Source organism: Gymnodraco acuticeps, unplaced genomic scaffold (assembly GCF_902827175.1).
Source record: "Gymnodraco acuticeps unplaced genomic scaffold, fGymAcu1.1, whole genome shotgun sequence".
In the NCBI taxonomy this organism is placed as follows: Eukaryota; Metazoa; Chordata; class Actinopteri; order Perciformes; family Bathydraconidae; genus Gymnodraco; species Gymnodraco acuticeps.
The window spans coordinates 6,818,482-6,840,726 of record NW_022989768.1 but is presented as its reverse complement, the minus strand read 5'-3'; the positions used below and the strand labels follow the sequence as shown (position 1 = coordinate 6,840,726).

At 39.8% G+C, this 22,245-nt stretch overlaps 1 protein-coding gene across 8 annotated transcripts; it reads left to right on the top strand.

Annotated features, from left to right (window-relative positions):
* Positions 1-989: 989 nt before the first annotated feature.
* On the top strand, positions 990-21,800 carry scube2 (signal peptide, CUB domain, EGF-like 2). 8 transcript variants are annotated; one of them, XM_034217980.1, is made up of 23 exons: positions 990-1,249; positions 1,722-1,838; positions 2,285-2,410; positions 2,742-2,876; positions 3,710-3,835; positions 3,943-4,059; positions 6,523-6,612; positions 7,411-7,527; positions 7,629-7,751; positions 8,286-8,402; positions 8,548-8,670; positions 8,969-9,085; positions 10,183-10,272; positions 10,421-10,543; positions 11,236-11,403; positions 11,751-11,957; positions 16,774-16,944; positions 18,071-18,238; positions 18,774-18,935; positions 19,058-19,255; positions 19,749-19,901; positions 20,250-20,329; positions 20,787-21,800. In XM_034217980.1, exons 1-23 carry the CDS (start codon positions 1,162-1,164, stop codon positions 20,931-20,933), a joined length of 3,063 nt encoding a protein of 1,020 aa, XP_034073871.1. In that variant the 5' UTR covers positions 990-1,161; the 3' UTR covers positions 20,934-21,800. The 8 variants fall into 8 exon arrangements, with proteins under 8 accessions (XP_034073871.1, XP_034073874.1, XP_034073865.1 ...); XM_034217983.1 differs by having other exon boundaries at positions 1,719-1,838; positions 11,754-11,957; XM_034217974.1 differs by having other exon boundaries at positions 1,719-1,838.
* The last annotated feature ends 445 nt before the right edge of the window (positions 21,801-22,245 follow it).

Sequence of the window (22,245 nt, the reverse complement as noted above, 5' to 3'; positions counted from 1 at the left end):
GAAGACAGCAGCGAGAAGAGCCCCAGCTGTGTGTAAATTCAAACGTAGCTAAAATATTATTAAGCTGCTTCTTCTGTGTATTTTAGCTGCCATATCTTTGTATTTGATTAACCTGTACAGCTAACAACATTATTAAAATGTGCGATCCATCCGTTCAAGCTGTTGTAAATTAGACAAGATAAACGTGTGTTGCCTAGCAACGACGTTGTTTGGCTTATTTTGATATCCATCCCTCCAGAACAATTTTACATAACTAGTTGTATTGGTAGGCTAAGTTAGCGAACCTATCACTGAATAACATCTCTCATATAATTTTGTTCGGTCTTTCTATCACAGTATTTTAGCATGTACGACGTTGAAACAGATGCCAAAGGCCATGTTTGCAAGTGTTCACTATGTAAAAGCATCACCATCACGGCATGTTTCCCCAAGTAATTTCCGGTCATACCTTCCATAATACAATCCTAAATGTTAGTTTACAGAGGTTGTATCACGTGACTATGTTATTACATAGGGCCTAGTAAAAAGTGGGAAGTATTTTATAATGTTTGTTTCGATCAATCATAGCCAGGCTATGCTGTTTTTGTTTGTTTTTTTAGCTGTTTGAGTAATGATAATGAGCTTTGAGTATTAATGTTTGGTTATTATACGCACTAGTCAAATAAGCCGGTGCACAAGGACATTTCCGGTCTTGCATTGGCTATTTGACCGACTTTACGCATGCTCTGCTTAAAAAACTTGGCTTTTTTCACTCACATGTACGCGCACCGGCGCATGCACGCTCTTCTTCTCTCTCTCTTTTTCACTCTCACTCACTCTCTTACTCTCTCTCTCTCTCTCACTCACACACACACACACACACACACACACACACGCACACACGCGCACACACACACACACACACACACACACACACACACACACACACACACACACACACACACACACACACACACACACACACACACACACACACACACACACACACACACACACACACACACACACACACACACATTCACTTACTCACTCCTTTCTCTTTTCAAAAGCCCCTTGTGAGGCAGATTGACAGGCTAGAATGAAAATGAGGCGGACGCTCGGTCACGACTTCAGTGCGTACGCGTCCTTTTGAGAAGACCTCTAAACTTGGATCATATCACCATGGGAGCTATTTGGGCTGCAAGGGACTTTTGTTTGTTTTTGCTCTTGTTAAATAGTCGCCAAAGCGCAGCGCTTCCAGAGATTCGAGGTGGGACTGTAGTGAGTGTGTGTGCATGTGTGTGTGTTGTGTTTTCCAGTCGTGGAGTCTACTACTTTACGCACGCTTTCAGAAGTGTTTCCCCAGTGGTGACTTGTACACTTTCTGCTAGTTTTAAAAAATGTAGCTGCATACAAATTGCCGTGGGAATGTATTTGCTCCCGGTACACATACCTTTGTAAATCACGTTTTGTTATTTATCTAACTTTTCACTTTCAGGTTCTTACTCTTTTCTAAAGGCCTTCTGTAGGCTCATATATTTATTATTATAAGGGACATTTATATTTAAGTTTGAATCAGAGTTGTGTTGTTCTTCTTCTCGAGTATAGTCCCACAAAACGTGACACGCTTAAAATATCATATGTTGCTCATATGCTATTTGTGTAAGTGGACTATTTGAGTGTGTTGGCTAGAAATGTGTTTTGGTAATCATGACCTGTACGACCCATTTGGATTTCAGCAGATCCATGTGCCGAGGGAAGTGATGGCTGTCACATTGATGCCATTTGTCAGACTACCCTAGGCTCATACAAGTGCACGTGCAGAGCAGGCTTTAAAGGTGATGGAACACACTGCGAAGGTAATGTGTTTACTTTTTTGTTGAACAGTTTGATTCCCATACATATCTGAGTGTCAAAGTGGAATCACAGAGTTTGGATGTTTGGGAATAAATGTTATAGCAGGGTTGTGTTTGGGCACATTATATGTCTGATATGCTATCTAAATGATTGTATTTACCATATCAAATCATTCTTAAATCTTTTGTGGCATAACATTTGAATTCCCAAAGGAGTATTTGATATATATGCTCCTTTATCTTTCCTATAACTCTTTAACACTTATTGCAGTTAATATATATATATATATATATATATATATATATATATATATATACGATATGATATATGATATATATATATGTTTTCAAGTTAAGTTCTTGTTATTACTGTTCGAATACGGAAATGTTTGGATTTTAATGTTGTGGTGAGTAGGTGAACATTCATTTATGTGGTGTTTACTTCTCAGACGTAGATGAATGTGACTTTGACTACAATGGTGGCTGTGTACACGAGTGCAACAATATACCAGGAAATTATCGCTGCACTTGTTATGATGGATTCAATTTGGCACATGACGGACATAACTGTCTAGGTAAGATCAGCTTTAAACCACTGAGTAAATAACCTTTTGTGATAGACAGAGAGAGCTTCTATGGTGAAGAGTTCATGTTTGTGTGGGCTGTATGTGAAGTTTCTCACACTCAGACTGCTTTTCTTTAGCCCTCTTTGGTAAAGTTTTAATGTGTTGCTCATGGAATGATTTAAAGAATTTGTCTGAAATGTGTTCTACAGTAAACACTTGAATAAGCAGACTTTTTTTATTTCAATACGTTTAAAAAACAACTAATTTGTGAAAATAACATATACTTTGCCATTGTTTTGTACATGCTATTAACTAATGCAATCAATCGGCTTTCTGGTAGATGTGGATGAATGCAAGTTCAACAATGGAGGGTGCCAACACACTTGTGTTAACACCATGGGCAGCTATGAGTGCCGCTGCAAAGAAGGCTTCTTCCTCAGCGACAACCAGCACACATGCATCCACCGCTCTGTGGGTGAGTGAACAACAACATCTACTGAATCATTGAAGACATTTTGTCCCACTCCCACACATTTAAATGTGGCTTAAATATTTGACAGGTGGGAAAGTGTAGACAATGCCTAGTTCATATATATAATAGGTTTTGAGTTTGTGTTAGTTGTGTGAGTGGAGGCTTGTATTGCTAATTGTATTAGTTTGTGAAAGAAGACAAAGATATATCAAGTAAGTTCGCAATATTCACATACAAATCTAAGATTGACGGCACAATGAGGGGTGACAGGTTCAAGCTGGCTCCCGTCACTGAGCTTTTATCTGCAGCAGCAACATGCTGTGGGAAAGGGATTTCTGTGTCCCTGAGAACAAAATAAGTTAATAACTGCAACACTCTGGTCTATGTGGTCGGTATCACAGATTAGTCTGAAGTCTCTTTGTTTTGTCTCCTTGACTGAAGTCAACCTAAATGCAAGTGCTTTCCACTCCATCGGGTCTTGACAACCCTTTAAAATCCTGTGGACCAATCCACTCAGCTGTGACCCATCTATATAAATGGTGATTCACCTCATCTCATGTTTTTGTGACTTTGTTATTAGAAGAGTTTGCAGGGCTTTGCTTTAATTGAATGACATTTTGAGAAACCTTTCCCTTTCCCATGCTTAGATATTTACTCAGAAGTGCTCAACAATAACGCAGTGGTGGATGTTTTGGGATTTAATTTAAGGCGTGAGAACAATCAGTGTCTTTGAGGATGCCGGACTAATCTCTCAGTGTGTGTGTGCCTTTGTGTGGAGCCGGTCAGTCACTGTAGGAGAGTTTCATTGTGCACCTCTCTCCCTCTTTCTATCCCAGAGGGCCTCAACTGTATGAATAAGGAGCACGGCTGCGCCCACATCTGCAAAGAGACACCCAAAGGAGGTGTGGCCTGCGAGTGTCGTCCAGGGTTCGAGCTGGCCCGGAACCAGAGAGGCTGCATCTGTACGTGCTGCGCGGCATGAAGCTAACATCGCACTACACGCCCACAGTAGGCTTCAAATGTTGCACTGTGAATATGTCTCATGTCTGCCTGTTGTTGACCCCTGCAGTAACTTGTAACCATGGCAACGGAGGCTGCCAGCACACCTGCGAAGACACTGAGAACGGCCCGATATGCAGGTGTCACGTCAGGTACACCCTGCAGCCCGACAAGAGGTCCTGTGTAGGTAAGTTTGCAGACTCAGTTGTGACTTTACAGAGAAATTGTAAAAAAAAAAAACAAGTAAGACCAAATGTCACACTATATATCTTTATTTTTCTGTAATCTGCTTTCTTCTTTAATATCCTCACATCCATATTGTCTTTAAATCCAACTGACCTTCAAATAGCTGTCATTTCAAACCTTCTCCCGCCATCATTCAATTAACACATTACTGCACATTTTAGAGGTACACAGTTTTCCAAACCAAATATATTAGACTGATTTATAGGAAAATGTTTAGACAACTTTCAATTTATGCTATTGTTCAGCATTAAAAAACATAGATTTTTGAGATGAGATTAATTTTGCAAAATAACATTTTCACCGTGGTAGTTTTTTTATCCTTACTCATTGCTCGTTTATTTTTTCTGTAGATGGATTATTGAGCAAAATCCTTTTATGTGGTTGAAAATGGGGTCCTGGGTTTGATTGAAGAGCTTAAACAAGCGGATGATTTAAATAGTGCTACCTTAGCCCTCCTGTTATCCTCAAATGTACTATACACCCTTTATCCTCTGGGGTCCAACCAACATGTATATCTATGGTGCTTTAGGTATCTTAGTTGACTACCTAAATAACCATTTAATTAAAACATTACCCAACCTTCCCCCCTACAGACCCCTTTATACATTCGGAATTCCTATTATGTGACTATCGAAAAATATATAAATCACCATCAAATCTCTCTGACTGAAATAAAAAGTAAGATCTTTTTGATGTTGTTAAAGGACCAATAACTAAAGCAGAGGGTAGTTTTGTTTTACAATGATACATTTGCATGTAATATCAATACCTCAATATCATCCTACACAATCAACACAAATATGTGTAAAATATTGACATTGTTATGTTTTATACTACTAAAACAGCCTGGGGTCAAATTGACTCCAAGGAACACCAATGCGTTCAAAGTGCGTACAGGACATTTAAAAAAGATCTTCATGTTCATTTTATGTTTACCTATTAGTCCTCACTAAATTAGGAAAAGTCATGAAATACTAAGCAAAAAAAATTATGTGAACCATTTTTTTTAGATACGTTAAACATTGAATGGGGTCAAATTGACCCCAAGGATAACAGGAGGGTTAAGTGCGGAATTAAATAATTTTAACATCTTTTAAGCTATCGAAGGAAAAAACACAACAGGAAACTTGATGTTAAAACTGGTTGTTTGAGTAGCTTTTTGATTTCTTTGCACTTGTGGTTCAAAAAGAACATCATCTACCAGACCTGTCCATCAGTGTACGCTGGTTGTGTTTACATATGAACAGAAAGGGAATGATATCTCATGTTTTAGGTTCAACATTCCCCCCCCATAATCAGTATAATTTCTGTTTAGAATATAACAAAACATTAAAGGTCCCATGTCATGCTTTTCCGGTTATTACCTGTCCCCTTGTGTGTTATGTAGCTTTTTCTGCATGTAAACGGTCTGCAAAGTTACAAACCCTCAAAGTACTACCTGTAGCGAGTAAAACTCTAACACAGAAAAGACCTGTCTGTGCTGCCCCAGAACGCCTCGTTGGAGATTTCTCTTTTTCCATTGTCTACTTCTTGGGTATAGTGACGTATTTGGGTATAGTGGCATAACGTTACGTTAAGTCACGTCCGCAGAGCCGTTACGTTTGGACCAATCCGCGGACGTTGCGAGGCTCGCTGCTGTGAGGAGCGGGACACTGTGAGCTGGCTCACTGGTGTGGGGTCAGCGAGACACCGCGGAACTCAGCCTGAGCACATACACAAACTCCCAGCCAGGCTGCGTGTGTGTGTGTGTTTCGGGCTGGGTTTCGCTGTGTCTCGCTGTCTCGCAGACGGCCACTGGGCTCACAGGGAGGGGGGGCAGGAGCTCCAACAAGCCGTTTAGGACAGAGAGTGAATACACATACTACACAGAGATGCTGTATGAGAAACCAATGTGAGTTTGGAAAATTGCACAATATAAATCTATTCTAGTAGACCTCAACAATGGAATTATGATCAGTAGAAATGGCCATGACATGGGCCCTTTAAGTTATGCACATTGCAGGATCATCTTACAGTGCAGTAATACAGAGGCTATCTTGATGACTAAATGAAAACAAAGTATATGGAAACCTCTGTGCTAGTTCTCCTGTTATGAAGTGTGCATATTTCCACACAATAGTTATGAGGGATAAGGATCAGCCATCAGATATTGGGTAATATCTCTCCTTCCAGCAGCAGTGTGTGTGAGGTCGATGCGTATCACTGCGATGTTGTCTCAAGATTCATTTTACTGATGTTATCTGATGCACACTAAGCCACTGCAAGCTGTAAACATGCATCTGGTTACTGAAAGGTGACCCAGACAAACACACAGAGTCAATATCTGCTTCTGTTAGTTATGAAATGTAGGGAATGTATGTAACATTCTTACTCTGTTAATTATAGTTTTTTTTGTGTGTCACAGAACGAGATGAAGCCACCACCGAATCTGCAGACCACAACGCCACATCCTTCACAGAGGTGGACAAACGGGTCAAACGAAGACTGTTAATGGGTAACAGCTACACTCCCTCCTTCAGAAGCTAGAAGTTTTAGTCAGTGTTTTTACGTGACAGCGTATTTGGCTGCCAGTAACCACTCAGGGGTGTCAGACAGGGGAGAGGACTAATGTCTAGTAAACCGATGCATTCCTCAGTCTTTTGAGCAAACTGTGAAATGACTGTGCACTCGTTTTCTCGCCCCCAGTTTCCCCCCTGCAAAAAATGCATTTGTGACAGTGTGGTACATTTCACGTTTTCCTTCCATTTGGGAAGGGCAGGGTGTGAATCTTTTATTGTATCGTTAGTATTTAACAGCTGTGTGATTTTGGGTCACTCGATCTATGTAAAACATTTTAACTTTGGCACTTTACCAAGTACAAGGCTAGTACCTGAGCTCCGGGAGACTTGTCTTTTGTTGTGAATAAAATATGTTGTTAAGGTACACCTAGGTGTGAACATGTGCCTAACCAGTGTATGCATGTGCTCTACATCCAAACATAACTATGCACCTGTGTATTAGAGCATAATTTCTCTGTTTCAATCATTATTTACAAATGTATTAAAAGCAGTATATACATTTAATTTAGTTATGATCTCAATAAGTATTCTCAGTTAGACAGTATTAAGAAATCCATGGAAGAAATAGTTTGTTTGTTATTTTCATCAACTCTGTCTTCCAGATATAATATCAAAATATTCAGAAAATCAAGTTCTGTTTAACAAAGTATCTGACATAATAATAAAACATTTTTTAAAGTTTTTTTTATTAGAAGGTCATTCACAAATGTTCACATTGTGTGTTTACATTTCAGAAACCTGTGCGGTGAACAATGGCGGGTGTGACTGCACCTGTAAAGACACTTCCACAGGCGTGCGCTGCAGCTGCCCGGTCGGCTTTACTCTGCAGCCGGATGCAAAAACATGCAAAGGTCAGTCTGCTAGTCCACAAAATAATCCTCATTGGAGAGGAGCAGTCTGTTGAAAGACCGCTTTAACCAACTATGTCAAAATATCACCTTTTTCTCCACAGATATTGACGAGTGTGAGCCTCACAACGGCGGCTGTGAACATTTCTGCAGGAACACCATCGGTAGCTTCGAGTGTAACTGCAGGAAAGGCTTCAAGCTGCTAACAGATGAACGCTCTTGTCAAGGTAGAAATGGCTCCTGAATTTCTATTTTCAAATTCTGGGCAGTCATCAAAGTGGATTGGGACTTTCTTAAATGAGATGAGAGGGAGAGGGATATGACCACACCAGAAGATGTTTTTTTTTGTATCACCAAAAAACAGGTTTTCTGTTAAAATAACAACCAAAAAAATCTGAAAACACTTATAACTTTGGCATCTCTCTCGGATTTTGCTATACGCTAGTCTCACATAGTTTATTATTAGATAGCTTCCTTTCTTGTGTTATAGTACTTTTTTTTATTAGGTCTATACTTTTAATGATGCTGAACTGATGCAACTAAAATATAATTTCAGGGGCCTCAATGCAACACTGCCTTCGTTTGACCTGTTATAACTATCAAAAGCCAATTTATATCTGATGCAGCAAACATGTGTCCTTTGAGTGAGTGTGACATTTCAAGATCAAGTGAGATGTGTGTCTGTGGGTGGGAATTCCCTCCTGATGAAGATTGCAACTGACTGCCTCGCTCTTATGACACCTGCCTGATTTTGATTACAGATATAGATGAATGTTATTTCGAGCGGACATGTGACCACACGTGTGTGAACTCCCCCGGTGGTTTTCAATGTCTGTGCAACAAAGGCTACACCATGTATGGGCTGGCCCACTGCGGAGGTGAGTCTGCAGAGCAACTTGAGCGTAACACACAAGTGCCCAATTTAAAGAGGTGTTAGGCTCAAAAGCATTACAAAAGAGCTCAGTGAGGTGTTGGGAAAATGGAGCCTGTAATTATAATAATGATTTTTCCTTTTCCTCTCAGATATCAATGAATGCAGTGTGAACAATGGCGGTTGTGAACAGGGTTGTGAGAACACCATGGGTGGATTTGAATGCTTTTGCCATCATGGCTATAAGCTACACTGGAACAAAAAGGACTGCATTGGTAAGCCAATGCCTCTTCCTACATCAGAGGCCTATCTGTTGAGTGCTGTTGGAAATTGTGTGACATCCCACATTTTGTACAAAAACTTGGGGGACAAAAACAGGAGATACTTTGAATTCTGTTCTCTTTTTCTCTTTGATTCTCTGTCACTTGGTTTTCTTGTGCTTGAGTTAAACATCAACAACCCGTCGATGCTGTTGGTGCTGTTAGGATGTTGGACTTTCTGATCATCTTCCTCCTTGTCACAACAACAATTGTTATTTTTTTACCTTGGAGTTTTGTTGTGATTTCCATCTAGAGGCTGAGGGTTACCCACCTGTTAAACCCCCCTCTAAACCTACCTTGAACTGTAGTAAGCAGGAGGGAGGGGACCGCTGCTTCCTGACATGCCAGTCCCAAGTTCACATCAGCAGTGGTGAGTTGGTTTTGCCAGATCTCCATATAACATGATTAACCTGTTTACCTACAGTTTTTTTCCCATTTTTCCAAGTTTTGCAGAGGATATAGTTTGTCGGCAAATGTTCAACATTTGCAAAAGAAACCAACATGTGCCAAATTGTCAACTCCCTTCACCTGCAGATCCATCTTTTTTTGAGGGTTTTCTTCTTATAAACCACATCTACCCTGCTAAACACCTGTGCATACGCATACCCTTAAGCAAACATAGGAGTCTTGTTACTCCTACATATTTTCCCGATCTTGTTATTTGTCACTCAAATAAAAGCATCAGTCTTCTGCTCAAGCTTGCTGTACTTTGTGATTAAGTCAGTTTCACTCGGTGAATTTATTTTTAATTTAAACTGCAAAAAAATATAAATCAGGATACATTTTTCTACCCTAAAGGTGACACAGAGATTATGATATAATACTAGTTAAAGGTGACACAGAGATTATGATATAATCAAGGTTGTGTCTTCCTGGTCGAATGTACTTATTGTAAGTCGCTTTGGATAAAAGCGTCAGCTAAATGTAATGTAATGATATAATACTAGTTCCTGTTTTACTAAACGGAAGTGGCTGCTGAATAGCTGTCACTGTGAAGCAGCTGCAGAGAGTGTTGACTAATTAATGAATGAATCACTAGTACTCGTTAAAACGATAAAAGTCGGTCAAGATTAAAATTGATTGTTGGTTGAATCTTTAACAGAGCTCTGACAAAGTTCACTAAACATGAGGCTCCCATATGTGCGGTAAATAGTAAGAACCTTTACTTCTACACCATGTTTTATCAGTTAACATGACACCCCTCAGTCTGGTGCACCATTGATTTTCTTTAGCATTATTAGACTCAAACATTATGACCCAGTACAGGTCAGGTATCTCTTAATGCAGCACTGCTAATGCATGCTAATGGCAATTCAATTAGTCTGTTAGTCAGGCTGTGCTAGTTGTCAACATCAATCTGCGAGGTGGCTCTTCGTGTTCCTACAAGCTGCCTGTTTGCTCTCTCTTGACTCGGCTTTTCTGGCCCTAACTTTTCTCTGTGTGTCACTGCCTCTTGTGTGTTTTCAGGGACGGAGGATTCATACACGGTGACCTGTGGAATGCCTCTGATCTGCTTGGCTGACACACAAAAGAACAACAGTGGATTGCATTGCTTAGGCAAGTACAAAAAACATCACATATCTACATCTATGTTTCCACTCTGCCACACAAAACTGTATCTCAGGATCAACCAATGCTTCCCTTGTTTACATCAGATATATAAGTAGATACAAATGACAAGTTTTTCTGTTCCTCTGTTTTGCAGGTCCAGAAACGGCCAGTGTCCCACGCATTAAGACTACAGCCACCTTTAGGTCTGGCTCTGCAAAATGCAACCTAAAACGAAGTCAGGAGAAACTCAAGGAGAGCTTGAACTCAGCACACTCAGGTACAGAGGTTGCCACACAACAAACACAACAATGCCTCCAAACACAAGATCACAGAAAGGCAAGAAGCAACTACAGCTCCTTCATGTTACTGGTTAAAAAACATTTAGGGTTTACCAAGAGCTGCCAGCATCTAAAGCCTAAAACCACAACCTTTAGAAGACAGACTAGACCTGAAGGCTGCTTCAAAGTAAACCAAAAACCAAAGGCAAATTTGAAAGACATTTGTGGGGAAAGTGATGTGGTTTTGAGTGTCTTGAATATCTCAGAGCAGCACTTTGTCTGGCAGTGACAGGGGAGGATGTAATTAGCCATAGCCTGCCTTTCAGTTGGGTCTGACATAGCCATCAATCAAATGGGTTTCCGATTGTAGGATTATTTTGCTTCTCCAAAAGGACTCGGCATGGTCTTTTACATCCCTCTTAGTCACATAATTGTTTCAAATAAAGGAAATTGTCACTATGACATCTCATCCTTTTTATCAGTGTTCACAACGACAAAAAGATGATCAAATTAACTGCAGACTTTTTTTTTTCAATCTGTGTATGTTGTGGCATTCCCTATCAAATGTACATTAATTATTTCTTCTCTGTAACACTGTCTTTGATTATTTTAACAATTGTGCGTTTGTGTGTGTTGTTTCTGTTTGTCTGCGTGGTCTTGGGGGGGGGGTGGCTGTCTCACATGTCCACAGATAGCAGGTTCCTCTTCACTGAAAATGTCCAGTTCAGCTATGTGAGCCTGCGCTGCACCTCGTCCGGACAGCGAATGCGCAGCCGCCATGGCAGGAAAGCTGGGGAGGAGGACGGCTCCTCGATAACAGCTGAGTTTGAGCTGGATGTGAACCTAGAGGAGGTAACAGGTTGGTCTCTCTGCGCTTCTCCTCTGCCTGCCTTTGCTTCTCGTTCACCATCCTTCTTTCGCTGCTGTCTGTTCATCACTAAACAAACTAAACTGTTAAAGTATCTCCTGTTTTGACTTTAATATGGTGGTGGGCTCTAGGTTGGGACTCAGAATGTAGCTGTTTTTTGTTTTAATTCCTTGAATTCTTGGAAAAGTGTTGGCCTGAATTGCTTTTCTGCTGACTTGATGGTACATTCTTGTGAGTGTTGAAGCAAGCATGCGAGCATCCACGCATGAATTTCACTATAGGTGTTGGGGATCACGTTTTGCTGTGGAAACAGTTGTGAAATTAAATGCTTCTCTCAGCAGAGAGCTGTGACCTGAACTGTGTGCGCCGGCGCTCCGAGAAGAGGCTCAGGAAGACCATCCGGACCCTGAGGAAGTCCATAAACCGGGAACAGTTCCACCTCCACTTCGCTGGGTCTGACTACGAGCTCGCTAAGACTCTTGGCAAACCAGCAGAAGTGCCAGGGCACTGTGGGGTGGGACAGGTGCTGATGGGCAGGAAGTGTGGTGAGTTGTTTTGTCTATTTACTTGTTATTAACTCAGGAAGCGTGGTAAAGGTTACGACACACCATTTAGCCCGTCATCACTTGTTCTGTAGATATTGTTCTTTTCATCTCTCAAGAGTGCAGATCCCACTGCTTTTGTTACACCATGCAGCCATGTTTCTGACTAAGTCCTATACACACAGTAGACGTAAAGTCCTGTCTCAAAGCAATTTAAATGGTCCACGCCAGTGAGATATATTTAGACAAGCTGGTTTAATGATTGGATTTGGAGCAGGTGTTGGCCAGATGAGTGCCATATTTGGTTTGCAGACATGCCGTAATGAGCGTGTTGGAGGGGAGAGCGAGCTCCAGGGAAGAACAGAGAGACTGTTGTTGGGCCTCCAAGCTGTGAGATCTTCCAGCATCTCCATGGGATAAGAGTGTAACATGAGGGCCCATGGCAGGTCTCCTGGTAGCGGTTGCATCTCGGTAGGGGTTTTATATACAACCTGTGATGGAGAAAATGTTCATTAAATAAGACCGCACACTGTCAGTGTTTGGGAGCTGGAGGCTGGCATGTGTTTTCTCTGGCTGTAGGGACCGTGCGCCCCTAGTTTCGGGCCTCACAGACAGTTTGTTGCCTGCAGCACAATGCTTTAAAACAGTGAGAGGAAACTGGTGCGTTTTATCTGTTGAGATGTCTAAATATGTATTCAAATGGTTAGCAGTTAATTTTATATATGCACATATCTATCGTCAATGTTAAAGATGTATGAATGAGACTTATACCCAAATCTTTGGTTAACCTCCCAAAAGTCCATTGTATGTTTAAGGTTTTCCCCTCTTTGAACCTTGAGGAATAGGGGTGATGGAAGTTAAACTGAAACTGGACACTGAAACGTCTAAGACAACAACAACTACCTAGTCGTTTCTGGAGATAACGTTTGTTGAAAGAAACTCATTAGTTTTATGCTGCATATATCTCTCTGTAGCACCATATCTTTTAGGCCTCGTCATTAACATCAAAGCTGCTTCTGCTGTTGAGCGGTGCTGACATGATTTAAACCTAAACTGCTGTTCATTATTTCTATCTTTCAGTTACACAAGTCCTAAGTGTCTTGATTCCTTAACTCCCCCGCTATGCTTTCAGGTCAACATTAAGCAGTCTATTGGCCATGGCAGGGGTGTAGACATGTAATTTGGGAGAGGAGGAGGAGGGGGCTGAAAGGCATTCTTCTTAACCTCCAACTCTTTAAAAGAGCTATATTTTCCCCCTCCTCCCCCAGCTCCCGCTCTGGCTTAGCTCCGAGTGCAGTTTAGTCCTTTTCAGTTTGCCCACTCCATTGAAAACCCCATTTGAGGGTTTTTTCTCAGTGCCTCACAGAGATGACAACACAGCCTCTTGTGCATTTGGAGAAAAATATCCATTCACCTCCGTGCACCCTTTAAAGCATTTGTCCTGATTCATTGATTGGTTTGCTTAATATTTAATCTAAGAAGTTGTCTCTGTTTATATAAAATGACTTAGTTGAGTAATTATGTAAATAAATAATTGTTCCAATGTACATGTGTAGTGCTGATAGTTGCCAGTATGTGACAGCATCAGAATACAGATCACAAACGATCCAGAGATGATGTGAATGGTGAGCGTCAACGTCTATTTGACCGTTGTAGTCAACTTGTTTGCGTGTTTGTTTTAACATTGAAGATGTTTAGGAAGTGCTGTTGATTCAAGCTGGCAGTTTGAGTGCTGTGTCCCCCTGCCCCCCAACTGGGGCCACTTTGCATGACCCCCAGCCACTAAACTGCTAAAGAGAATTGACTTCAGCCACACCATGGGAATCAATTAGCATCAGTTGTTTGGGCCTCGGCTTGATGGGCGCGGGCAGTGATTGGGCCAAGCAGAATGGGGGGATTCAGAAACCTGACCCCTTTTATTGGGTTCAGCTCCTTACCACTGTGATACCGTAGTGTTTTCCTATGTCATCAAGTAGGCAAAGACTGAGGACTTGAATAGAGGTGAAAGGTCTTTTAAACCTCTTTGGGGCCATCAATTCGAGGACTCTATAGAAGCGTTCTTTGCATTTGAAAGGCTTCAAGGTTTTCTCTCTCTTTCACTCTCACTCTCTCTCTTCTCTCACTGCTTCCCTCTGTCAAATAAAAGCTGTTAGAGGACAATGCAATGATGGCTCCTCATGGTCTTTCAGAATAAACAATGGGCTCCAAGAAATGAACTGCTCTTGAGAGAATTACATTTTGCTGAGCCACGTAAAATGGATCTACGTTAAAGTTCTTGTGCGTCGAGTTTTTGTAGATAGTAGTTTCTCTGCTTACAGGCAGCTTAGAGGCTGCAGCCGAGGCACAGTTTGTGCTGGGATTTAATTGATTTATTCTTGTGTGACATCAGCTTCAGTTTTCAAGTCAAGTTCTGAAGACCATCAGACAGACGCAGTAATTCCCAAATTAATTACAGGCATCACTCTGAATGGGAGGAACCAAAAGCAAAACGGTGCTTTGGTCCCTTTAATCAAGCCTTTGCACTTTTGTGAGATAAGAGGGAAATACTCTCTTTGATTTGCTTCTGTGTTTGCCTTTAAAGAGGCGAGGGTGCTTATGGTGGAATTAAAAGTTCCTCCCCTACGCACAGCCATGTTGCATGAAGTATTAGGACGTGTCAGATGTGGCGCACAAAGGCAGCTGTGGAGTGGGCTGGTGCTCTTTTGTCTCAGTCATTTTGTCTGGCTGCCTATTTAAAGTTGGTTTGCAAGAACATTTCCAATTCCTCCATGTTGAGTCTCATTACTTTTAAAGTCCACAGACCCAGCAGTTCACTGGAACAAAAGAAACACTGAGATAAACATCACAGCACGCATCTCATAACTTAACTTGATTTATTTAAGTTCAGAAATGTTGCTAATAACAATTGAAAGCTAAATGTATTCTTCTGTTATCAAATCCTGAATTGAGATGGACCAACAATTCTTCTATTTTTTTCCATTACAGCTAATCCATGCCAAAACTGTATCATTTATTGTGATCTCTAACCTTTAGCTAAATGCTATTTTTCTCTCATAATTGAAATGTGCAAATTGATGAGAACATATGTAATAAGACTACATTTAACACGATTAATGAGTGAAACTCTTTATTTAGGTATCATGGCAAAACAAATATTAGGCTACACACTAATGAAATGAAACATACTCTGATGGTCCATTTGAAGACCCTGCAAAATTAGTTTTGTCCAGGATAATTTACTGTATTTCTATATTTTCACAAATTTGATATACGCTACGAAAAAAACAACAATCACTTTATTTATCATTTATAGTCTAGTTGTCCATAAAAGGATGTATCCCTCGTTTACTTCTCCTACATTTTCAAATATGTCTTGGTGAAAAAGCAAAAATAGTACCCTTCGTAACTTTAACCAGTTGCAGCATTTAAAGATACCGTGCAGTGTGTTGAACTATTTACAGGGTGAGTTATACTTGTACTGTTCATTGACGTGCAAGTAAAACTCTGAAATCTGTCAGATGAATTGTTGAGGCTCAGCCTTTGATGTGTTGAGGATGCTCTTCACTGTGTTTATGTTTTTCAAGTACGTACATGGTCCTGTTTGATTACACATGAGAGGCAGCTGATGAAGTCTGGGTTACTTTAATGGTCTTGTCATGCTATTGAACGGCTGTATTTATGGTGTAAATCTCCAGTGTGGTGAGCACTGTTTAATTATGTGTCGCCACAGGGCATACTGATTTAATTGTTGATGTCTGCATTTGACATTTTCTCCCTCACTTCCTGACACTGATCTGGCTGCTCAGTGGATGTAAATTACAGTTCATACACCTCTGTCTGTTTTGGATGTATTACCCTAAGTGTTTGTGTTCAGTTTGTGAGGAAATGTTTATTTCACCGGCTTAAATAATTACATTGTTCCGATGTGGTATTGTATCACAATGTTCTTTTTGATAGAGTGTTTAGTACCAAGACAAAATTATCCTCTCTCAGCGATGTGAAAAACAACCACAAGCTTGGCAGTGCCTTGGAGAAACATAGCAGGACTTAGTCAGAAATTGCTCTGTGCACAGTCAGGGATGCACATGTGTGTGTGAGTCTAACACAAAGTAAATCCTTGAATTAAAGAGAGAAACTACAGGCACAAACATGAATTGGTCAACTTTAAGTGTTCAGGCTTTTTAGATTCCATAACATGTCTTCTTTCACATCAGTGGAAAGAAAACCTTCGAAATGCACACATTTCAGAAAACGTGTTATATATAAAAATGTTCTTATTGTAAGTGATCATTTAGGATGATCATTGGGGATGCTTTTTGGTGAAATCTATTAGTTTAAGTTTTTTACCCTATTGACCTGCAGCAACATGTATAGAATTTTGCAAAACATATCTTTAAAGGCAATTTTCTAGAAATGATCTTTCATCTTATCCTCTTAGCCAGAAATCTCCACTTCAGTGTCACTTATTTTTACCAAACCACACAGACATTCCCATATATAATTCAGACCCTTACTTATAAAACATTTTATTCCTAAAAACATTACCTAAATAGATTTGTTTATGTCTGCTGATAGTGTGTCCTGATTTATGTAGTTATAAAACAGATATCCGAAATTCACCCAGTCAAAAACATTGACTCCATAAAAAATGAAACAAAAATTATGATCCTGGACCTTTCCAATTTTTAAATCTTTATTTGGATATTTAAACAAAAATAATTCAGAAAACTTGTAATCCAAATGTCATGTTTCATGGTGATCTATTTGTACCCTTGCCATCTGCTGTGTCTCCTGTTAATAACCTTTAATGGATCTTTAGTGAGCTGCAGTGTTGGGACACACTATGACGGGGATCAGGGAAGGTGTGTGCTGTGTCCGGCTGGAACCTATCAGGACGAGGAGGCACAGACATCTTGTGAAGTCTGTCCCAGACCTGAAGGAAGAGAACTCTCCAAGGTGGTTGGCGCTGGAAACCTGTCAGAGTGCGGAGGTGAGACTATTGAGTCAATTTGATGAATCTAACTCAAAATCACAAATGTGCCTCAATGGCTAGTGATAATAAACGTTATTTACACAGCACTTCTCAAACAATGTTACAAAGTACTTTTCGTGGTTAAAACAGGCAGAAAACTACAAAAAGGACCTCAATGACAAAGACCATTTCATTACTAGAATAGTATGACTAGTTGGGAAAAGTGTACATTTATCAAATTTACCTTTAGATGGACCCAGACTAGTTGTTTCGAGTCTTTATGCTAAGCTTAGCTAAGCGGCTACTGGCAGTAGGATCATATCCTCTCTAGTCAACACCTAAAATGACTTACCAAATGTTTTAGTATTCGGTTGCATTTCTCAGATATTTAGGATAAATAAATCTTTGCATTTGGCTTTTATGAATTGCCTCATGTCGGTAATGACCATAGCTTAAAGCGTGCAACACTTATAAGAGAGGATGTACAATAAAACAAAAAGATCTAAAAATGAAAAAGGGGAAATATAATAAGGCGAAAAAAGAAAAAAGGCACAGAAGGACACATAATCTAGGTAACTGTTTTGTGAATTTGAGCCACAGAGGAAGCGGTGGTGCATGATAGAGATCTCTCCCTGGCAGATGTTCTGCTTTGTGTAAAGCCAAAGGAGCTTGAGCTTAGATGTTGAAGATTAATTTTCACTCAAAAGGTGAAGTTTTTTTTTTAAAGTCTTGAATAATAACAGAAGGAGCCACCATGTTTTGGTGTCCTTCTGTTATTGGAGTCACTTTATGACTCAATCCAAGATCTCATCTCCCCTGTCAGACTAAACAACAAGAATCTGGCTCCCAGATTGTATTAGTCACAGAGCAGTTGCACTCTGTTGAATTATACAATGCAGTGCAGAGTAAACATGGCATCATGCCATTGACATTTGCTTAAGCTTGGTTGTATCTTATCTTAATGGAAGAAGACAGTATCTTCTATTACATTTAACATGATAAATTGCAAAGGAAACACTTGAAATGATATGTATTCAATTGATGCAGTTTTCACAGTTTGGTTATAAGGATAACATTTGACCAAAAACATTGCTGTGTCTAATATGTCACACTCTGACTTAACGTAATGCTTGTGTGTGTTCAGGTCAGTGTTCCCCGGGTCAGTACTCCCATGACGGCTTCACCCCCTGCCTGCCCTGTCCCCTGGGAACGTACCAGCCTGAGGTGGGACGCACCACCTGCTTCTCCTGTGGGGGGAATCTGATCACCAAGCGCATCGGGGCTGTCACCTTTCAGGACTGCGAGACCAAAGGTGCCATATTAACCTCTGTTGCTGTTGTTGTTGTTTTAGGGTAATAAGAAATAACTCCAGTTAAGTTCATGTCTAATGTTTAAATATAACTAAAGAGATCAGATGGGATTTATGGAACTGAGGGTGGTTATAAAACCTGTCAAATTTGTGAAACATTTGTGGTTCTTTGGTTAAAAAAACACAAACAACGTTCATAACAAAGCTGTCATGTGGTCTTCAGAGCTCCTTTTGGGTGTCGACAGGAACTCTGCTGCCCTCTGCAGCTGCTGTTTTGTCTCTACATGGAGGCAGTGGGTCAGATTCAAACGAGATGTTTTCATTCAGGACAAGGGAACAGACAAGTGTAGTACCTCTTTTTGTACTAAAGTGCATTACCTGAGTAAATTGGTAACCGTCCTTTGTAAGCGTTTAATAATTTGTATGATATAACAAATAATAGACACATATATTAGAGATGTTCAAAATTAACTATAAAAGTGAGTATTGGGATCTTCAGAAACTAACAGCCCTCCATCACTGTCATTGGCTCCTGCAGTCCAGTGCTCTCCGGGACATTACTACAACAGCAGCACTCACCGCTGCATCCGCTGTCCCATGGGCGCGTACCAAGGAGAGTTTGGACAGAACTACTGTGTCTCCTGCCCTGGAAACACCACCACCGACTTCGATGGCTCCACTAACATCATGCAATGCAAAAGTATGTATCTCTGTACGCAATAAAGTCCCTGAATCAAACACATTGAAAATGAAGTTTAGGATTCAGTTCCAGATTATTCACTTTGTTGCACCAAGAAACAAATCTGACAAATAACTTTACAGACCGACATTGTGGAGGAGAGCTGGGAGATTTGACTGGCTTCATCGAGTCCCCCAACTACCCGGGGAACTACCCCGCCAACGTAGAGTGCACCTGGACCATAAACCCCCCGCCCAAACGCAGGATCCTGATTGTCGTCCCAGAAATCTTCCTGCCAATTGAGGATGAGTGTGGGGACTACTTAGTCATGAGAAAGAGCTGTACGTTTGTGTTAAATTACTCAAAACTATTCCATCAATGGGTTAACTGTTACTTTACACTAAATGTTACCAAGTAAACCAACATGAGCTTTCATTAATGTATTTGTCTTACTGAGATTACAGTAGGTTACTAGATGGGCTTTTCACCAAAACAACAACATCGATTTATTGTACAATATAAGGATGCCCCCTTAATGATCCTTGCTGAATTGAATATGACCTATTTTTTTTTATATGCATAATTATTTACATAATAATGTTACCAACATTATAACCAACTTGATACCAGAATTGAAAATCTTGATTTCCCAACCAGTATAAGACTATGGGCATTGCACATATAATACACAATTGTGTTAACAGTCCATTGGATTATTGTTTTGGTTGTGTGGCATTATTATTATTTTTAAAAATACATTTGGGATGTTTTAATAATTTGTTACATTCCAATTATAATCATAGATGTCGTCCTGTGGGCTCATTTATTTCACAGCTCTCTCAAACTCTGTGACAACCTACGAGACTTGTCAGACATACGAACGTCCCATTGCTTTCACCTCCCGCTCAAAAAGGCTCTGGGTCCAGTTCAGGTCCAACGAGGGAAACAGTGGCAAAGGCTTCCAGGTCCCGTATGTGACATATGACGGTAAGAAAAAACATGGATATGTGATGTTTTGTGCAATAACGATGATGCCGCTACGTCAGTGTGTTGTCACATGTTTGGCCCTTCATAGTTTTTATTTATATAGGGATTTTTATCTCTCATTGTCAACTTCAATATATCTTACTTTTAGTTCTGTTTTATTGTCTATTTTGAGATGTTTGAATCTCATGTATTTTTTTCATTTTTCAAACTGTTTGCAATGCCTTGTCTTAACCTGCTGCTGTAGCGAAAACAAATCTTAATTTGGGATCAATTAAGTATGTATTATCTTATCTGATCTTAGTTGGTTTGATTGCTTACATCAATGTTTATTGACTTTGTTTGTTTCAGAGGACTACCAAGAATTGATAGAAGACATAGTCAGAGATGGGAGATTATACGCTTCAGAGAATCACCAGGACATTCTCAAGGTATGCTATAGTACAAATGTTTGATATGGATTATCCGTGTTTTTAGGTTGTTTATTCTAAATCTGGAGAATATTTAGCCAAAACGTTTTACAAATGGTTGTGTATTACAATGTTTCATGTACATCTTGGCACTTGATCTGTATTGCGCCTGGTGTTCTTTGTCAATATTAAATAGAACACATTATTGGCAATCTAGAAAAACTGTTAATTGTTTTTGTAATTTTTATATATTTAAGTTTCTGCAGCAGTCTCGGATGACTTAAGTTTGCACCTGTTTTCAATTTTGATTATCTTTAACTATCCTCCATTTCATGATGAGTTTTCCTTTTCCTTCTGTCCTGAGGCCCAGTAAGCATGTAGCGCCCTCTTTTGGATACTGGTGGAAAAAAGGGTGATGCTCACAGACTTATTCATATTCTTTTTTGGTTTCCATTAATGCAATACATTTTCTCATCAGGACAAGAAGCTCATGATGGCGTTGTTCGATGTACTGGCTCACCCTCAAAACTTCTTCAACTACACAGCACAAGAATCAAGAGAAATGTTCCCCAAATCATTCATCCGCTTCCTGCGCTCCAAAGTTCTGAGATTCCTTCGCCCTTAAGACTGAAAGTTTCTGGATATCTTGTGAAAAACCTAGATTACATGCTGGCCACAGTATCTGTTTTATCCAATTTCCCTTTTAAGATTATTCTGAAGTTACCCGTTTTCTCATGGAGCGACACTGGAGCGGACTACACACTCGATACATTTGAAAGACAAAATGGACAAATAGAGGGAGAAAAAAGTGTTTAAGTGTGTCTCTGGATGGTTCTAGATCACTTTGTTTGGAAATTTGGAAACTGTCTTTTCATAAACATCAGAGAAATTGTAATGACTTTAGATATTAAAGTCACCTTTTCAGGATTCAATGATGTTCGTGCCAACATTATGAGACATTTGCTAATATCATCTTGATGAAAAACAAATGTGATAGCTAAACAGATATATGTTGAATGTCAGTGATGCTGTATATAGAGTGCGTATCTAGTTTTAACACACAGGTAGAGCATAATGCACAGAAATACTGCTGAAACAAATATAGCACAAATGTTTATACCTGGAACATTAGCACTACTAAAGACGTAGTGGCACCACGAAAGCAATTATTCTGATGAATGTGTTGTATATGATGTAAAAAGTTTTTAGGTGAAACTCTAATGTATTGTAGTAACTACGTACATGTTTGACAGTGTAGCATTGCTGGTGGCTCATGTATTTGATGTTTCAAGGCGTGTGAATGAGTATGCGTCAATATATTTTGTATTATTTACTAGCAACCAAAGACAACTGTTCAGAATACATGAAATAAATTAAAGTCCTGTAAAATAGAATTGAGCTTTTCACCTGTCTTAGAAGACACGTATATGTATATTTTTATGGTTTTGTACATCTAATATGCTGTAAATAAAGATAGGAAAGTTATTCTGTGTTCTTTTTCCCTGTCCCCACTTTTTTTGTATTAGGCCATGTGGCACAAAACAAATTGTTTATTGCATTTCATTCAGACATGTATACACATAGTAACAACAAGATACCTGGCTATGATAACATAACAAATGCTTTTTTTTATCAGCCAGATTTCAATAAACTAGATACATTATAAGTAAAAGAGTTGTTGTCTTGTCCTTAAACTGCAGTCCTTTGATGGTCCCCGGGCCACAGTTTGGCAATCTGACTGTTTGCAACAATGTCGAAACAAGAGGTACGTTCGATTTACTCTCATATGCTAACAAGTAAGGGCGGAGTTTAATTTGGATTTTTAAAGTGTTCTCATTCATATTAAAAGTAACTGATTTAGTTATTGAGTAATTCATTGTTCATTGCGCCAAGTCAGATCAGATACTTAACCAGACAATAATGGAAGGAAACAGACC